This window comes from Chaetodon trifascialis, chromosome 19, assembly GCF_039877785.1.
Source record: "Chaetodon trifascialis isolate fChaTrf1 chromosome 19, fChaTrf1.hap1, whole genome shotgun sequence".
Classification (NCBI taxonomy): Eukaryota; Metazoa; Chordata; class Actinopteri; order Chaetodontiformes; family Chaetodontidae; genus Chaetodon; species Chaetodon trifascialis.
Genome location: NC_092074.1, coordinates 11,730,627 through 11,746,539, shown reverse-complemented (window position 1 = coordinate 11,746,539; position 15,913 = coordinate 11,730,627). Strand labels below are relative to the sequence as shown.

Sequence of the window (15,913 nt, the reverse complement as noted above, 5' to 3'; positions counted from 1 at the left end):
ATTACATCAGAGGGGACCAAGGCGCCAGTTTGCCATTTGAGATGTGAGACCCCCCCCTGCCCTCGCACTTTATCCTGTTAACAGGCAAGATGTGCTGAAAGTTACATGGGCTCTGTGACTGGCTAATACCAAATACTTAGAATTTTTAATTTTAAGGTCAAGTCTACAGTATTGCTGTATAAGAATTAAATTTACTGATTTCTGTTTAATTTTATAGTAAAAATAGCTAAATTTCCCACAATAATTTACACACAACTAATCACAACTTTGGATTTCAGAAGCAACACAATGTCTTTAAGATATATTAGAAAAAAATATATATACATATATATATATATACTCTAGTTCAGCAAATGTGGCCTATGTTCTATTTATGCCAGTGATACATTGATTTTCCCTCTGATTTTATTTACTAAGAAAATGTGTTCAACTTGATCTCCTTTCATGTGTGCTCCAGGTTGCAGGAAAGTTTTCTTCAGGTATAAGGCACCTCAAAATGGGCCTTGCTACATACATGTGAATATTACAGATTAGATGTTTTTCCCAACTTGTTCACAGGAAGGTCATTAATATTCTGCAGTTCTCAGTAAAGATTAGGCTCCTCTGGAGTTCTTGAGAATGTTCAATGGGGGAAACCTAATTTTAATTTCTAAACGGAACAGTTAAACTGCAGTGGAAATAAACCACATATTCTACATTCTACTGGGAACCCCTCCAGGGTCCCTTGGGGTCCTGGAACCCGTTGGGAACCCTCATGTTAGATCTGCACCAGTGTCTCCTCCCAACATGAGGTAACGCCCTCTCCAGCCATGGAGATAAAAGCTCTGCTCCATCGCTCTCTTCACGCATAGTCAGCAGTTGATGAAATCATCTCCAAGGCGTGTGTTTGTCCATCTTGTTCACTCCCGTCCTGCCTTTCCCGCTCCCATGTTTTGAGCCCGCTCCAGCTGGAGACAGTTTACCATGTCCACCGGGTCTCTCAGCGATGTCGACGACGAGCTCCTGGACGGCATCCTGAAGTTTGGCTCCTCCGGTAAAGATTCCAACGAGAGCACGGAGGAGAGCTCCAACTGCGAAGGCGCAAACGACGCGCCGGGCAAGAAACGGAAGACGGCGTCCCGGAAAACGGCACCCAAGGGTGTGGCGCAGCAGGAGGGCAAGCATGTCCAGAGGAACGCTGCCAACGCCCGGGAGAGAGCCAGGATGCGCGTCCTGTCCAAAGCCTTCTCCCGGCTGAAGACCACCTTACCCTGGGTACCACCGGACACCAAGCTCTCCAAACTGGACACGCTGCGCCTGGCGTCCAGTTACATCGCGCACCTCCGGCAGATACTGGCCAACGACAAATATGAAAACGGATTTATCCACCCCGTTAACCTGGTGAGAGTGGGGGATAGAGTGTGAGGGGGGGAATAGAAAACAAATCTGAGTGAAGGAAAGTTAAAGTGAAACCTCTACAAATTCTGAAGAAATATATTTATCAACTCTATAACTGAGCAACTTTTACTGCAGCCTGCAAATGTGATGAAATAGACTGATGAGGACTTGAACCTGGGTTGCCCTCTGCTGCTCGGCCTCACAGGAGGAAGATCGCCAAAGTCACAAATCAGGGAGAAGCAGGTGCATGAGAGATGAAAACAATTCCTATTAATGTTGAGTGTTTTTCAGCAAAATCTGACTCAGGGTAAGGAGTGTGGCTTAAATTAGAGCTAGGGGGCATCATCATGTTTAAAGAATTAAGATCATCCCAGAAATTAAAGGCCTGTGATTTTTGTAAGGACGCAGATTAGCGTTAGGCCTCATGTCATTGCCTTCAAATAACTTCAGTGAGTGCGCAATATCTCATGTCGCTGCATTTCTTGACTATGACAAAAAAAAGTGTTACATTAGATAAAACATTAAAATTAAACTCACTGTGAAGCAGGATTTCTAAATAATAAAACCACAAAGCTGTTACAGATCAGATGATTACAGCTGTTTCTAGGCCTGATTAATTCAATGCATGAACATCTGGTGCTATTCATTATTCACTCGATCCTTCCAGGTGATTCATCGACGCATAATTGTTCCGAAATTTTGTTTGACTTGGATGTAATGATGTGATGAATCCTCTCTTTGTCCTGACTGACCGTGTGTTCCTCCGCAGACGTGGCCCTTCATGGTCGCTGGCAAGCCGGAGAACGACTTGAAGGAGATGCTGAACACAACGCGGTTATGTGGAACAACGGCGTCCTGACGAAACCAAGCGGACTCCTCTGCACGGTGAAAGGGAACGATGATTTTTCCAAGAAGAAAAAAACGAAACCAAATCAAACCAAGAAAAAAAAAAAAAAGATAGTGACTGAAATGCACGGCTCATCTCCGCAGACTTTGAGTGGGAATAACGGAGAGCTCTCCTTTCGTTCCCGTAAAGAGAAATCAGATTTTATTTAAATGCATTCTGTCACTTATCGTTGTCTTTGCTGGTTCAAAGATAGACTGCTTCAAATCGCTTTTTTTATACTCTGCAGATGCATTTTTGTACCCATGCAGGCCTGCTTTGGCGGCTGCATTATGATGGATGGATGCGCACATGAAAAGCTCAAGTGTCCTCTGTCTCAAATGGTTGTACAGATTACATGTATATAAAATATATTTGTATCACTTTTACACCTCGTCTACTGATTTTTATTTTATTTTATTTTTTTAATTCAGCTGAATGGTGTTTTATTCCCGTGTGTGGGCCCGAGCTTTGACCCACTCACCCCTCTTATCGCTCCACTCCTTCAGAAAAGCAGAGCCTGAGCACCAGCGAGGCGCAGCGCAGATAAGTCTCTCTCTGTTGTTTCTGAAAGATAACAGTGGACGTGGTTGTCATTACATAAACAAACGTTTGCCTTCAAAGATTATTTGGAGTCTAAAAGCAGTTCGAGCTCTTGTAGTATAAACTAGTCAAATTAAGTCGGCCTCTCTTCCAATTCCATTGATAAATCCACGAAAAGATTTAGAATCAGCTGATAATGTCACGTTTGGATGCTCTGAAAGGCCGTAACAGCTCATTGGCAGTCCATAAATTATATTAAGATTTATCTTTAATTAATATGAATAACAACGTATCTTATGATGACCTAGTTTATTTTCTGGAACAGCAAGCTATCACCGCGAGAATGGGACTTTTAGCCAGCCTTATACATTCAGGCTAATTAACCGTCATGCGCTCACTCATTGGCTGAATCCTTAATAGTCCATCCAATCAGGAGCGGCCGAATTTGAGCCGTTTTGAAAGTTGGAGCAAACCTGCGCGCTGAGCTTTAATCCCGTCCAGACAAGTTGTTTGATTTCGCTCGGGTTGTGACCGCTGTGTTTACATCAGGCCGACAGTTATTTATGCGCTCTGACACACGGCCTCTCTCTCTCTCTCTCTCTCTCTCTCTCTCTCTCTCTCTCTCTCTCTCTCTCTCTCTCTCTCTCCCATTGTGGTTTATTAGGCCTGAAAGTAAAGGCGGATCCTGCTACAGAAGTGTTCACATGGTAGATCACCATTTTTCTTTGCACGGGATCCCTCTGCTTTCTCTCTCTCTCTCTCCGTCTCTCTCCCTCTTGGCCCTCACGCGCACTGGTTAAATTCTAAGGAGGCATATAACCTGCAAAAACACAAATCTGTAACATTTTAAAAAGAGGAAAAACTGCATTTCATTACATATTTAAGGAGTTTGTGCAGAATGGGAACAAAACATTTACTCGGTAACGCATGTCTTTTTTTTTTCTTAAGTACACTTTGTCTGCTGCCCATAGTTCATTATATTTCAGAGCATAGCCACAGCCAAGCTTGTAATAATAGGAAATGTTGAGATAAAGTGGTAATAAAGAACCCTCCATCTATCATCCAACTAGGAATTAGTCAAAAATAAGAATGATCTTATTTTAATCTGACAGTGCAAACTCCCCTTAGGTCATTAAAGTAAAACCTTCAAATTCCCAGAAAAATGACCAAAGACATGACCTCAGTGGGGAGCTATGGTGCAGGTGTGCATCGAGACATTAAAATGTTGCCTCAGTAATGACAATCCAATAATCTAACACTGCCTTTAATCATTTTGCTTCCTATTGAGGACTTCTGCTTTTCTCTGCTTTTACTCAAGAATATTTTGTATGCTGGACTTTCACTTGTGTGTCAGAGTTTTTTTGTTTTGTTTTGTTTTGTTTTGTTTAAAGATTTTTTAGAAACGTTGCTTCTTTTGCTAAGGAAATGTTCTGAATATGTCTTCAACCAATGGTGAGCACAAACAAAGTTTAATAAGATGAATGTTTCCGTATTCACCAATAACCAGTGTTTAATATTTCAGCTGTATTGAAACAGATTTATTATTATTATTATTATTATTATTGACATAGTGGTTTTACAAACTCAAGCTCTACTTACTAGCTTGTTTCAGCTTTTTACAGCATCTCATGGTCTTCACCAACAGAACAGTTTTCTCAGTTGTCATGTAGATATTTACTTTATCACTGAGTGCTTATGTGCTAATTTTGCTTTGTCATCAGGACGATTTTCCAGAGACTAGCAGGAGGGACGTGGCTGATTTTAATCACACATAGTCACAATGGTGCTACTCAGATATTTTACTTAAGCCAAAGTAGCAAAGCCACAGTGTAGTACTACTACTACTAGTACTGAAGTAAAAATATGAAAGTGTTAGCTTTTACTTAGAGTACAAAAAGTCCTCATTATGCAGAATGGTCCATTTCAGAATGACATATCTTAGATTGTGGAATTGTAATTATTGATGCGTCAGTGGCTACATTACTTTAATGCTGCAGTTGCTAAAGGTGGAGTTTATTTTTCACTATAAATACTGCCGGGTATCAATCAATAAAGTCTTATGCATCCAAATGTATTTTTTAAATTATATTTTGAATTATTTATGTGAATGTAGGTAGTGACTACCAAACAAGTGTAGTGGAAAAAAAGTGCAATATTTCTCTAAGAACTATAGAGTAGAATTATGAAGTAGCAGAAAATAGAAATAGTCAAGTAAAGTAGAGGTGCCTTAATTTTGTACCTCAGCACAGTACCAGAGTAAATGCACATACTGCAGTTACACTCCACCACTGTTCGCTCATTCGCTTCACTTTGCCTGTGCGAAAAGGACAGTACCAACTATCTTTTAACAGGGACAATAAGATTGAGTACTGCGGTAATAAAAGAGTCCCACCAACATCTATTCAAGGATCCTCACCTAATACATCAGCGGCAGCATGGCAGGGGCCTCGCCGCCACCTCAAAGGGACCACCGAGGAGAGAATAAACTTGGCCGCCTCACTCCTGGGGCCAGCTGCAGAGAGCGAGAGAGGAAGGGAGATTGGGAAGGGAGGGGGTCTGCATGAGAGAGGGGTCGGGATTCCCATACTTGCTAATTGTTTTGTTGGACGGCTGCCCAAACCGTGATGTGAAAAAGGGTCCGCTGACGGAGGGGAGGAAAGGGATCACACTGTGTTCCAGCTGATCCCATCATGTTTCCCATCTGCCCTCACAGTTCCTTCAGATCACTTTCTTTACCCTGGCATGACTGTCATGGTGACATGTCCAGTGCAGAGCAATAGTCTGAAGGCTATAATCAACAGTTTATACTGCACATTCCACCATGTCTGTCTGTCTGTCAATACATAAATATTGGACAGATATGAGCCAATAGAGACAGTTTATTGTTTTGTTTTTTTTTCTTCACTAAAGTTATTAATCCTGAAGATGTGATTGTGAAGATCTCCACCCTCTGCAGAAAACAACTCATCACTCCTTCTTTTATGTTACATCACTGTGTATTCATCTCATGTCAGTACTCCCCAAAAGCTCTCCCCAGACCCCTCCCTTACACATCTATCTGTGTGTGCAGTGTCCTAAGACTGCCATCTTCTGGACAAAATATAAGGTACATGACAATCATCTGCAGGCATCCCTATAATACCCATAAGAGTGTTACACTGACCAGTGATTTTCATACTGTGAAACTGGACATATGAGTAATAGTTCCCATATAGTTTAAACACATTTGGTGGAAAACAGAATATAAGACAAGCGTTGGATAACAAAAATGACAATACAGTAATGATTCATTTTGTTTCTCATTTATTTCTTTTGGATGGATCGTTCCAAATTTTACTGGACTAGCATCACACACTGAAAAGCAAGAAGCCACTAAATGTGCTGTGATTGTTTATATTATCAAAGATGGCACTGTTCTCAGGGAGGACCAAATGTAGCTCGTCCCCGACATCCAGCTCTAGAATAACAGCATTTGACAGGTACTCAAAATACTCTTTATGCTTGCTTTGCAAATTAAACACTACGGATTTCCCGTTATGGAATAATTGCACTCCCATGCTGCCATCGTTTGTGTGACCACATATTGTAAACCTGAGGTAGTACACTCCTTTCAGAGGTGCAGTGAAGAAGCCAGTGGTTGGACTGTAGGCGTTGCCAACATTGGTGAAGACTTTGCTGAACTTCAGGACTGTGGGAGTGTTGTGAGGGCCTAAACCTCCTGAGTTGGTCAAAGCAGAATAAAATGCCACCTTCGCACTCTCTTTGATCAGGCGATCCACTCGGTGCTCAGTTGAGTTCATCCTGTTCATTACAGAAGTAAGGTCAACGTCTTGTGCTGTGCTCTGAGCCTGCAAGTCGTCCACCTTGTGTCTGAGGAGCTGCAGCTCGCTGTCACTGACTGCCACTCGGGCTTCTACGGACAAAAGTTCAGCCGCCTGCTTTTCCAGCTCATCCCTCAGCGCCATGTTTATGTCCTTCAGTACTTCCACTTGCCTCTCGCTGCTTCTCAGTCTCTCCTCCGTGGCAGTGTGATCTCTCTTCAGCTCCTCCAGGCTGATTTTAGTGAGGAGGAGATCCATCTTCTGCTCATCTGCCTGCGTCTCTGTCTCCCGCAGCCTGCCTTCCATGTTCCTCAGCTCCACTTTCTGCTCCACCACCATGTCTCTCAGCAACCTCAACTCGGACCAAAAGTCAAGGCTGGTGCCGGTCTGATCATGATCAGTTGTGGTATCAGCGTCCAGAGGATGCTTTTTGTTAGGCGGGGAATCACAGGCTTTGGTCGCCCCTCCTTCACTTCCTTGCACCTCAAGAGTGCATGAACCCAACAGGCAGAACAGCAAAAACAGCAAAGATAAGCCTGCGCTCATTCTGCTGTCTGTTAATGCCTCCACAGGGAAAAATGGACATGTATGGGGCCTGGTTACCGTCTTTTTATAAGGAAAATATACAGCTGATGTCATGAAAGCTGCAGCATATGTCTGATAAACACTGCGGTAAGCTCTCTGATTAGAAAGTGGCACAAAGATAAGTCAGGATATGTGCTTGCAGTAGTCGGCAGGTATACAAGGTCGTGAATAATCTCAGGTGGTGCTGCACTGAGGAGGGTGGGTGCTGAGGTGGATTTGTTTGGGTTCTTCATTCTACATTTTTTGCTGGATCAGGATAGATCAGATGAACACCTTTAACATTTTTTACATTCTTAAAAATGTCTTTTTTATATCATTAACTGAATTATTTTATTGTCACCTGTTAATAATTAAGTAGTAGCAGCATCTTCCTGAATTCTGCTGCCAGTTTTGAGGGCTGCAAAACATCAACAGGAAACAAAATAATGTGCAAAAGTGAAAAGAAAGAAGCATTTAAAGTCAGACATTTTGTTTGGGTTGTTTTCTGTGTGAGAGAAGAGGTCAAACTCAAAAGTTTTTTTTTTTGAGTTTTTAAACTGCTCTGCCTCCGCGTTAAGTGAAGTAACCTGTTGCTGACTGATGGTCTAAGTTAGTGACATCACTGACAAAAATTGTGTCTGCTGCAATGACTGGATCGCAACGGCAGAATGTTGCTTCTAAGCAAACAGGAAACAGAGAAATACTTTGCCTTCTGTCTGTCACTGGGTTCATAACACCAGTTTAATGTATACTTTTGCACTGTGGACGGCCTTGGCCTCTGTACTGAGGTGGGGTTGTAGTATTTTGCAAATGAATGAAAATGCACAATTTAAATTTCCTGCTTCTTCTTTTTGTATATTTTGTAGCTGAAAATCTGTAAATTCTATCAGCACCATTTGCCATTTTTCCCAGAGCACTTGCTTGTCTTTATCTGTGTGCCAATTTATGCAGTTAATTAATTAGAGACTCTGGCAACATGCTGCTGTTTACATGACGAATGTCAGCTTCATACTGCTTTGTCGAAAGAAGGCGATCAAGCCTCATAGGTCTCTGTTTTATATATATGGAGAAGAACATTATTATTTCAAATACTAATTTTTCTAATAGTGACTTAGATGGGAAAGTTAACTACAGCAGATTTGCATTACTGATGACGCACATCAATGAATCGATGGCATGTGACAGAGACATTATCAGCTGCTCCTCAACTACAGTCCTGCAAAGTGTTTTTGGCAATTATTTAACCAAAGCTTTATTCATAATTTCAGATGGCACACAGATGTCCAGCAGTGACTAATGTTCCAAAAAGAGAAAAAACAACATATTAACAGTATCTATTGAAACCAGTAGATGGCAGCAGAGGATCCCTTATCATGTAAGATACACCGAGCTCCTCTGTCCTTCTGTCCCTCTCCATCTGCACGCTGTCCTACCACGGCGTGTTACTAACTTAGCTCCTTCCCCGGAGTCTCTGTGCTTTGTCGTCTTGCAGGTTCCCATGGACAGTGGCTGAATCTGGATTGTGGATTTCAGCTGCTTCTCCTGCCTTGGCCCTGCCTGACATCCACTGCAACTGCTACTGCTGTTATTACATCCACTGTCACTGTTACTGTGACTGCATGTCTGTCTCTCTGTCTCTGTCTCTCTCTCTCTCTCTCTCTCTCTCTGACTGCATTTCTGTCTGTCTGTCTGTCTGTCTGTCTGTCTGTCTGTCTGTCTGTCTGTCTGTCTGTCTGTCTGTCTGTCTGTCTGTCTGTCTGTCTGTCTGTCTGTCTGTCTCTTGCTCTTCCTCTCTCACCCAACCGGTCGAGGCAGATGGCCGCCCACCCAGAGTCTGGTTCTGCTCGAGGTTTCTGCCTGTTAAAAGGAAGTTTTTCCTCGCCACTGTCGCCAAGTGCTTGCTCATGGGGGAATTGTTGGTTTCTTTGTAGATAAAAGAGCTTGGTCTGTACCAGCTCTATATGGAAAGTGTCCTGAGACAACTTCTGTTGTGATTTGGCGCTATACAAATAAAATTGAATTGAATTGAAATTGAATGTAAAGTTGGGAACATCAAGGAAAGAAGTAAAAGCAAAGAAATAGGGAGGAGTGGGAGGAAGGCTGCGTTGCTTGGGTCTTTGAGGGTTTAGAAACGCTGATAGATGATGACAGGCAGCAGCATCTAAATGGAGCACACAGCAAGTAGACACACTGGATCTGAGGCCGGGGTCAGGCTTGTGGAGGATCACAGCGGAGGAGTGCCGAGGCATCTGAGTTGTTAAAATGTTTTGGTAAAAGAGTGCTGACTGCTCTGACTGTTTCTCCTCTTTTGAACATCAGTTACACTGAGTGCTGGACATCGGTGCGTCACGCTCATGGTGCTTTTGAAACATTGCCAGATATACTAACACGACTGAGGTTAGGGAACAGCTGCTGGTGGTGTCAGTTTGTATCAGATGGCATGGCAGCCTGGCACAGCAGCCACCAGAGCAGGGGAGATGCCAAAGATAGCTGAGGCCTGCCCACATCACCTACCCATGTTTAGTGGCACGCTTACACTTACACACACTTGTGTGTGTGCGTGTGAGTTGGCACTGGTTTGTGATTATTAAAAGGAGCACAGCAGGTGTCTGCCATGAGACTTCTGGCCTTTACATCATTGCTGGAGCCATCGACGCAGTAAATGATCTGTCTTTATGTCCTATGTTCTTCTTGTCTTCCCCCAAAGCTGTTGTTATTTAACCACCAGTGTATCTGTAGGAAGTCACTATAACCAAGAAACAGACTGATGCATAGCTCACATCAGATCCAACTTTGTTGTTTAGTGAGCTTTAGAGGTGCTGGGAGGTGAATTTTCTTACCTCAGGATCGAGCCAAGCTCGCTGTTTCCCCCTTTTTGTGGTCTTCATGCTAAGCTAAGATAACTTGCCTCCAGCTTCATTTTGAATGGACAGATGTGACAGCAATGTCAATCATCTCACCTAATTCTCAGCATGTGTTACAGCCATTTTCTGTGTTGATTGTAAATTATATTCTCACAATTTGCTAATTTATAGAGGTGATATAAGTCTTTTCTTTTGATATCATGTTAATTTTCTGAGCCAGTCTTTTTGGATTTATTGTGATGAATCAGATGATGATCAGCTGTGATAGGAGGAGGGGTGGGACCTGGGACCGAGCCTCCGTTTCTTCAAACATGTGTGGAAACGTGTGTACAAGCGTGCGATGGTACGGCCTTTGACCTCACGATGGGCTTTGAAATGATTTGTTCTTTTTCTTCAAAGTGAGAATAAATCAGCCAAATGTCGGCAACAGAATCAGCAGCTGTCGTGAGGAAATTCAAAGAACAGGCCACGACAGCAAGAAAGCAAATATGGATATTTCCCAAAATGTCAATCTACTCCTTTAATTATGTAATCTTGCTATTTGTTCATCACGTGTTAATGACAAGATATAATTTTTAAATGATTCTTGTAGAAATACACTTTAAGTTTTGCGACTTTTGTCTTTTTGAGACATAATTCGTGATGTGTAAAAGTATAAAAGTGATGCCGCAGCTCATCAAAGTCAGATCAAAGCTTAGGAAACATGACTTTGTGTGCGCACACACACACACACACACACACACACACACACACACACACACATGCACACATAGCTGTGGGGTAGACACGTAGAACAGATGAATATCCACTCCTGCTTGGGTGCTTTCAGCCATTCTCCTCCTCCTGAGCCATTATACAGCACATAAGTGAAAAACAATAAATTTCTCTGTGAAAGCCAAACATAAGCTCAAAGAGGTGTTTGTGTCCTAAGCCTGGACATACTTGCTTGTGCACGCAGATTTATGTAGCTTTAAGTACTTCACATTCAGCAGACTGTGAAGGAATTTGACCTGAACATGGTGGTTGTCAGCCCATGCTTTTAGTGATTACATTACAATAACTAAAATTACTAATATATCTGGACTAAACTGCACCTAGAGGCCACTAATTATACAAGGTACTGAAACAATAAAAGTCACAAGTGCTTCTCAGACTAAATTAAGTATTTATTTGATATGTGGAAGACTGAGGATAGACGATCCGCTCGGCCTGCAGAGAGAAGCACTGTCATTTTCCTCAAAGCCTTGAACTGCTAAGCTTATAAAATGCAGCATTGTAATTGGATGGTTTAGGGCTTAGGGAGTGTTGATAGTCAAATGCAATTTGGGATCAAAGAGCAAGCAAAGGGTAAAGGAGGTCACTCTTACTCACCCGCACACACGAACACATGTACCCATGCTGTAAGAGCAGTGTTAGTAAAAGGAAGGGGCGCCTGACTAAATGATGTTTTCCCAGGTGGGCACAATTACCTGTGTGTGGAGTATGTGTGTGTTTCTGTGGGCGCATGCACACAAGCCTCTGTATGAGCATGTCCGCGTGTGTGTGTCTGTGTGTGCTTAAGAATTATCCACATGTTGTTTTTAGAGGATTCAGGTCTATTACAATTAGGAAGACATGAATCAAAGTCAGACTCCCGCAGTCCTCCGCAGACCACTCGCAGGTAGAGAACCGTCAGCTGAGCGGCAGAGAGTCAGACAGCGTCCTGATGCTTTTCTTATTATTACCACTTAGAATAATACGGCGCAGACAACTATGATAACTCAGCCGCGTCCTGGGTTTATTTAACAAGTGGCTATTCATTCCCAGTTGGAGCAGAGCACTCACAAAGCCAGGGGGAGCAGGATGATGATGGGTCACTGCATAGGGGAGCAGAACACAAGCTCTCAGTGTTGAGTCATGGAGTTTATGAGAAGCCGAGGCTAATCCTTGGTGAACGTGCATGTGTGTGTATTTGGACAAAAAGCCAGTGCCAGTCTGTTTGTGTTGAAGCGTATGACATGTGCAGGATTTCACAGAGGGAGTGATGCAAACACCTGCTTTAGTGCTTATCAAATTGAGGCGGTGAGTGTGTCTGCGGCCTTGGGTGTGCACATCTGAACAAGCGAACATGTGTCTCATTATGAGCTGAAATCACTCACAGGTGACTTTGTTTATTTGATCTCAATTAAGCCTCCGCCTCTCCCCCACATGGAAATCTGGCCAAGAAAAGAAAAATCCCCTTCTATTAATTCCAAACAGCGTTCCAAGGATTGCGGTGAAGACTCAGAGGAAGATTTGTCAAAAGTGTGGCCGCCCTGATGGCTGTAACAACGTGCCATTTTTATCCACACTGCACCAAAACGGGAATACCGAGCACACATGGGCTCAATTATTATCCTATGGAATTCCACAAAAAGTAAAGTCGGCAATAAGGAAAATATTCCTCTAATCTGGGGTCTTCCTCAAGCTGGGTGTGAAGGAAATTTCGGGGTCCCCGTTTTAATTGGGTCCAGATTCGACCACCCTATTGAAACAGGGCAGGGACAGTTTTTTTAGTGGGGTTATTTTGATGAAAAAAAAGGGACTATTTTGGTTGTACGTGAATAAATGTCTGACTTTTCAGAGGGGGTTTCTGCAAACCAGATCCGACTGCTCCAGTGTTATAGGAAGCAGATGGACAGGACCAAGCAAAGAAAACAGTGAGTCCCATAAGAGAGGAAGAGAGAAGTTCAGAGTGGAATATAGAGTTATGTGTTATGAGGACATGAGGAAAAAAAAAAGACAAACTGTTCTTAAGTTCAACCTTTTTGATCAAAACATGTGAATGCAAGATTTAAACTGGAGTATTTTTGGACAGTAACAGTATATTCAAGTCACCTTCTTCCTTAATGAGTTTAGCATGCAAGGCCACAAGTTTGACACCATGAAAAACCGCTTATCTCCACGCACACACACACACACACGCACACCTGTATTCTGACAGATTTATCTGGTGAGTGGAGTGACGGCACTCACAACAGCACTTTTCTTCCAATGACAGCTCGGAGAGGCCGCGGTGAAGGGGAAAGTGTAACACGACTGCACACACAGTGAGGGAAGGGAGGAAATTGAGAGATTGGAAGATGTAGAGGCTAGGAAAGACATTAAATTCACTCACATCTTTATTTTTCCTCTTTAAAAACAGGAGGCAGCGCAGACCACACAACAGAACACCTGGAAAAGTGGCACAAAATTAACAGGACTTTGGTGGCAAAAACAAAAAATGTATAAATTAATGACACCATGCAGTAACAAAAGCAACTACTTTCACACTAATAAAAAAAAAAAAAACATCCACAGATAACTGCCAACATTTAATCTGGAGTGCAACAAAAGTTCATGCTGCCTCATTTCACGTGCAAATGAAGTGATCTAACTGGTTCTGTTACAGTAGAGTTTAGGCAGTAAAAAGCGAGAGAGAGGGAGCGATGGCATCAGTTCACACACTGACAATGCCGCCAGGAACGGCCTTGTTTTTCCTCACTATTATCAAGGTTTTTATTGCACAAAGCTCATTGGCTTTTCCAGTTCTGCAGTCCATTTTTTTTGTTGCCCAACCAGACGCAATTCCAAAAGTTAAAACAGATTCAATAAAACTCAGCTGAAAGGTCAAACACTTTTTTTTGGTAGGAAAAACACACACTGTGCCTTCATGCAGATTTCATCTGCATTTCTCGAAAAATGTCCTGTCAGCAGCATTTTGATATTCATAGCTGTCCAGCAACTCCCTTGCCTTCTCTTACAGTGGACGCAGAGCGGGTTACAACCAAATATCAGCCACAATCTTACTGCCGGGAGCGTTCAAGAATTCAATTTGCAGTGTCATCAAAAACACTGTACTGCTTCTAGAAAAGACGAAGGGCCAAGTCACACAAACGTGGTGGCGAAATAAAGTTGTTTCACTGAGTGAGGGCCATCCATGTTTATCTAACCTCCTCTGATGGAGCACCACAAAAGAGGAACAGCTGCAGGCAGAGATGAGAAAGGTGTCGATGGTACAAATATGTCTTTTGAATAAACTGAACTTATCATTACTACATAGGTACATCCGATCCTGAGAAAAACAAATGCCGAGGGCTGAGTTGACTGCGACTGACTCTAGCCTGCTAGTATATTAGTATATGTTGACTCACCAGCTGGGAGTCTGCAGTCGTCATGATGTCACCAAACCTGGTGTGACCAGGCCTTAAGAGTGTGGAAGAAAGATGACTCTGAGGTGAGACAGTAGTAGTGTTCACATGAAGCATCTTCTCCCGTGTCCCACCCTTAAACTCACACTGTGATAAATAGGTTTTGAGTGTATTTATGTGTGTTGCCTGTCTGTGAGGGTCACAGAGAGACTTTTACCAAACCTCACAACTTGTGAGTTTCATCGGTGTGTTAAGAGTGTGCTGTCCGGGGAAAAACACAACACCCACATACTCACCCATTCACCTCACCCTCACTCTCCCTCTCCATCCCGTTCTTTCTCTCTAGATGCCATTTGTCCACCTTGGTACTCTGATGCCCTTCCGGAGAGCTGAGTATCAGCTTTCTTCCCCAGCGGCCCTCCACCATGCATTTTTAATGGACACACTCGTGCAGCGGACAAATGATTTTTATTTTTGACAGGGGAGGGCTAGCTCCAGTTACATAGGGATGGGGAGCAAGCGTGCACGCAACCAAGTGTGCACACTGAAGAACGCGCGCGCGCGCGCACACACGCACACACACACACACGCACACACACACACACACACACACACACACACACACACACACACACACACACACACACACACACACACACACACACACTATGGACACAAGCAAGAAAGTCAAGAATGACCTATCCAGTCTCAAAGACAAGATTTTTCCAAAAAATGCATATAGACAACCTCAGCAAACCATATATTTATTCCTCACACACTGAGCACACACGTGAGCATCCTACACTTACCATAAAGTGGTTGATTAAATCACCACTTGGATTATGGGCCCAAGTCCAGGATGATGAAAGAGGCAAGAAGCCCACCAAGGCCTTCATTAAACCAGGATTAGAGCCAGTCTAAACCCATTAACTCTGGCTTAAAACCACTTTAATTCCAATCAAATCAGAATTAAAATTCACACTGTCAGACTGTGTGCACCCGCACATTGTGACGTGCTGTGTGTCAAACTGTCTTACTGCGTGTGTGTGAGTGTGTATGTGTGGTAACTTTACATTATAGTCTCTCCTGTACCGGTTTTGCGTTGGGATGGTGTAATCCGTTCATTGAAGGAAGAAAGATATTATTGAGAAGTCTTACTAGAAACGATAGTGTTACCAATAAAGTCAGGACTTAAGCTAAGATCATACAGCTCTAAAGCAACGCGGGAGGAAAATAAAGGAGCAGTTCAACAATTTCATTCCACTGTAATATTGTTTTTGTCAGAATAAGGCTGGAGCTGATTAGCTTAGCTTAGCATTAGACTGGAAACAGAGGGAAACAGGGAGCCTGGTTCTGTCCTCTGTGTACCTCAGCGCGTAAAATCACAAAATGCCATGATTAAAAACATAATTTTTGGACAGGGCAAGGTTACCTGTTTCCCCGTTTCCTGTCTTTATGCTAAGCTAACCAGCTGCTGGCTTTAGCTGTATATTTTATTTTTAGGAGTGGTACTGATCTTCTCATTAAAAACTCTTGGCAAGAAATCCATCCATCTATCCATTATCTATACCGCCTATCCCTTTCGGGGTTGCGGGGGGCTGGAGCCTATCCCAGCTACAATGGGCAAGAGGCGGGGTACACCCTGAACCGGTCGCCAGCCGATTGCAGGCCACATGCAAGGACAAACAAACATTCACACTCACACCTACGGAC

At 43.0% G+C, this 15,913-nt stretch overlaps 1 protein-coding gene across 1 annotated transcript; it reads left to right on the top strand.

Moving 5' to 3' along the window:
* The first annotated feature begins 963 nt into the window (after positions 1 to 963).
* On the top strand, positions 964 to 2,236 carry tcf21 (transcription factor 21). The gene is made up of 2 exons (XM_070987865.1): positions 964 to 1,380; positions 2,147 to 2,236. Exons 1-2 carry the CDS (start codon positions 964 to 966, stop codon positions 2,234 to 2,236), a joined length of 507 nt encoding a protein of 168 aa, XP_070843966.1.
* Positions 2,237 to 15,913: the final 13,677 nt, after the last annotated feature.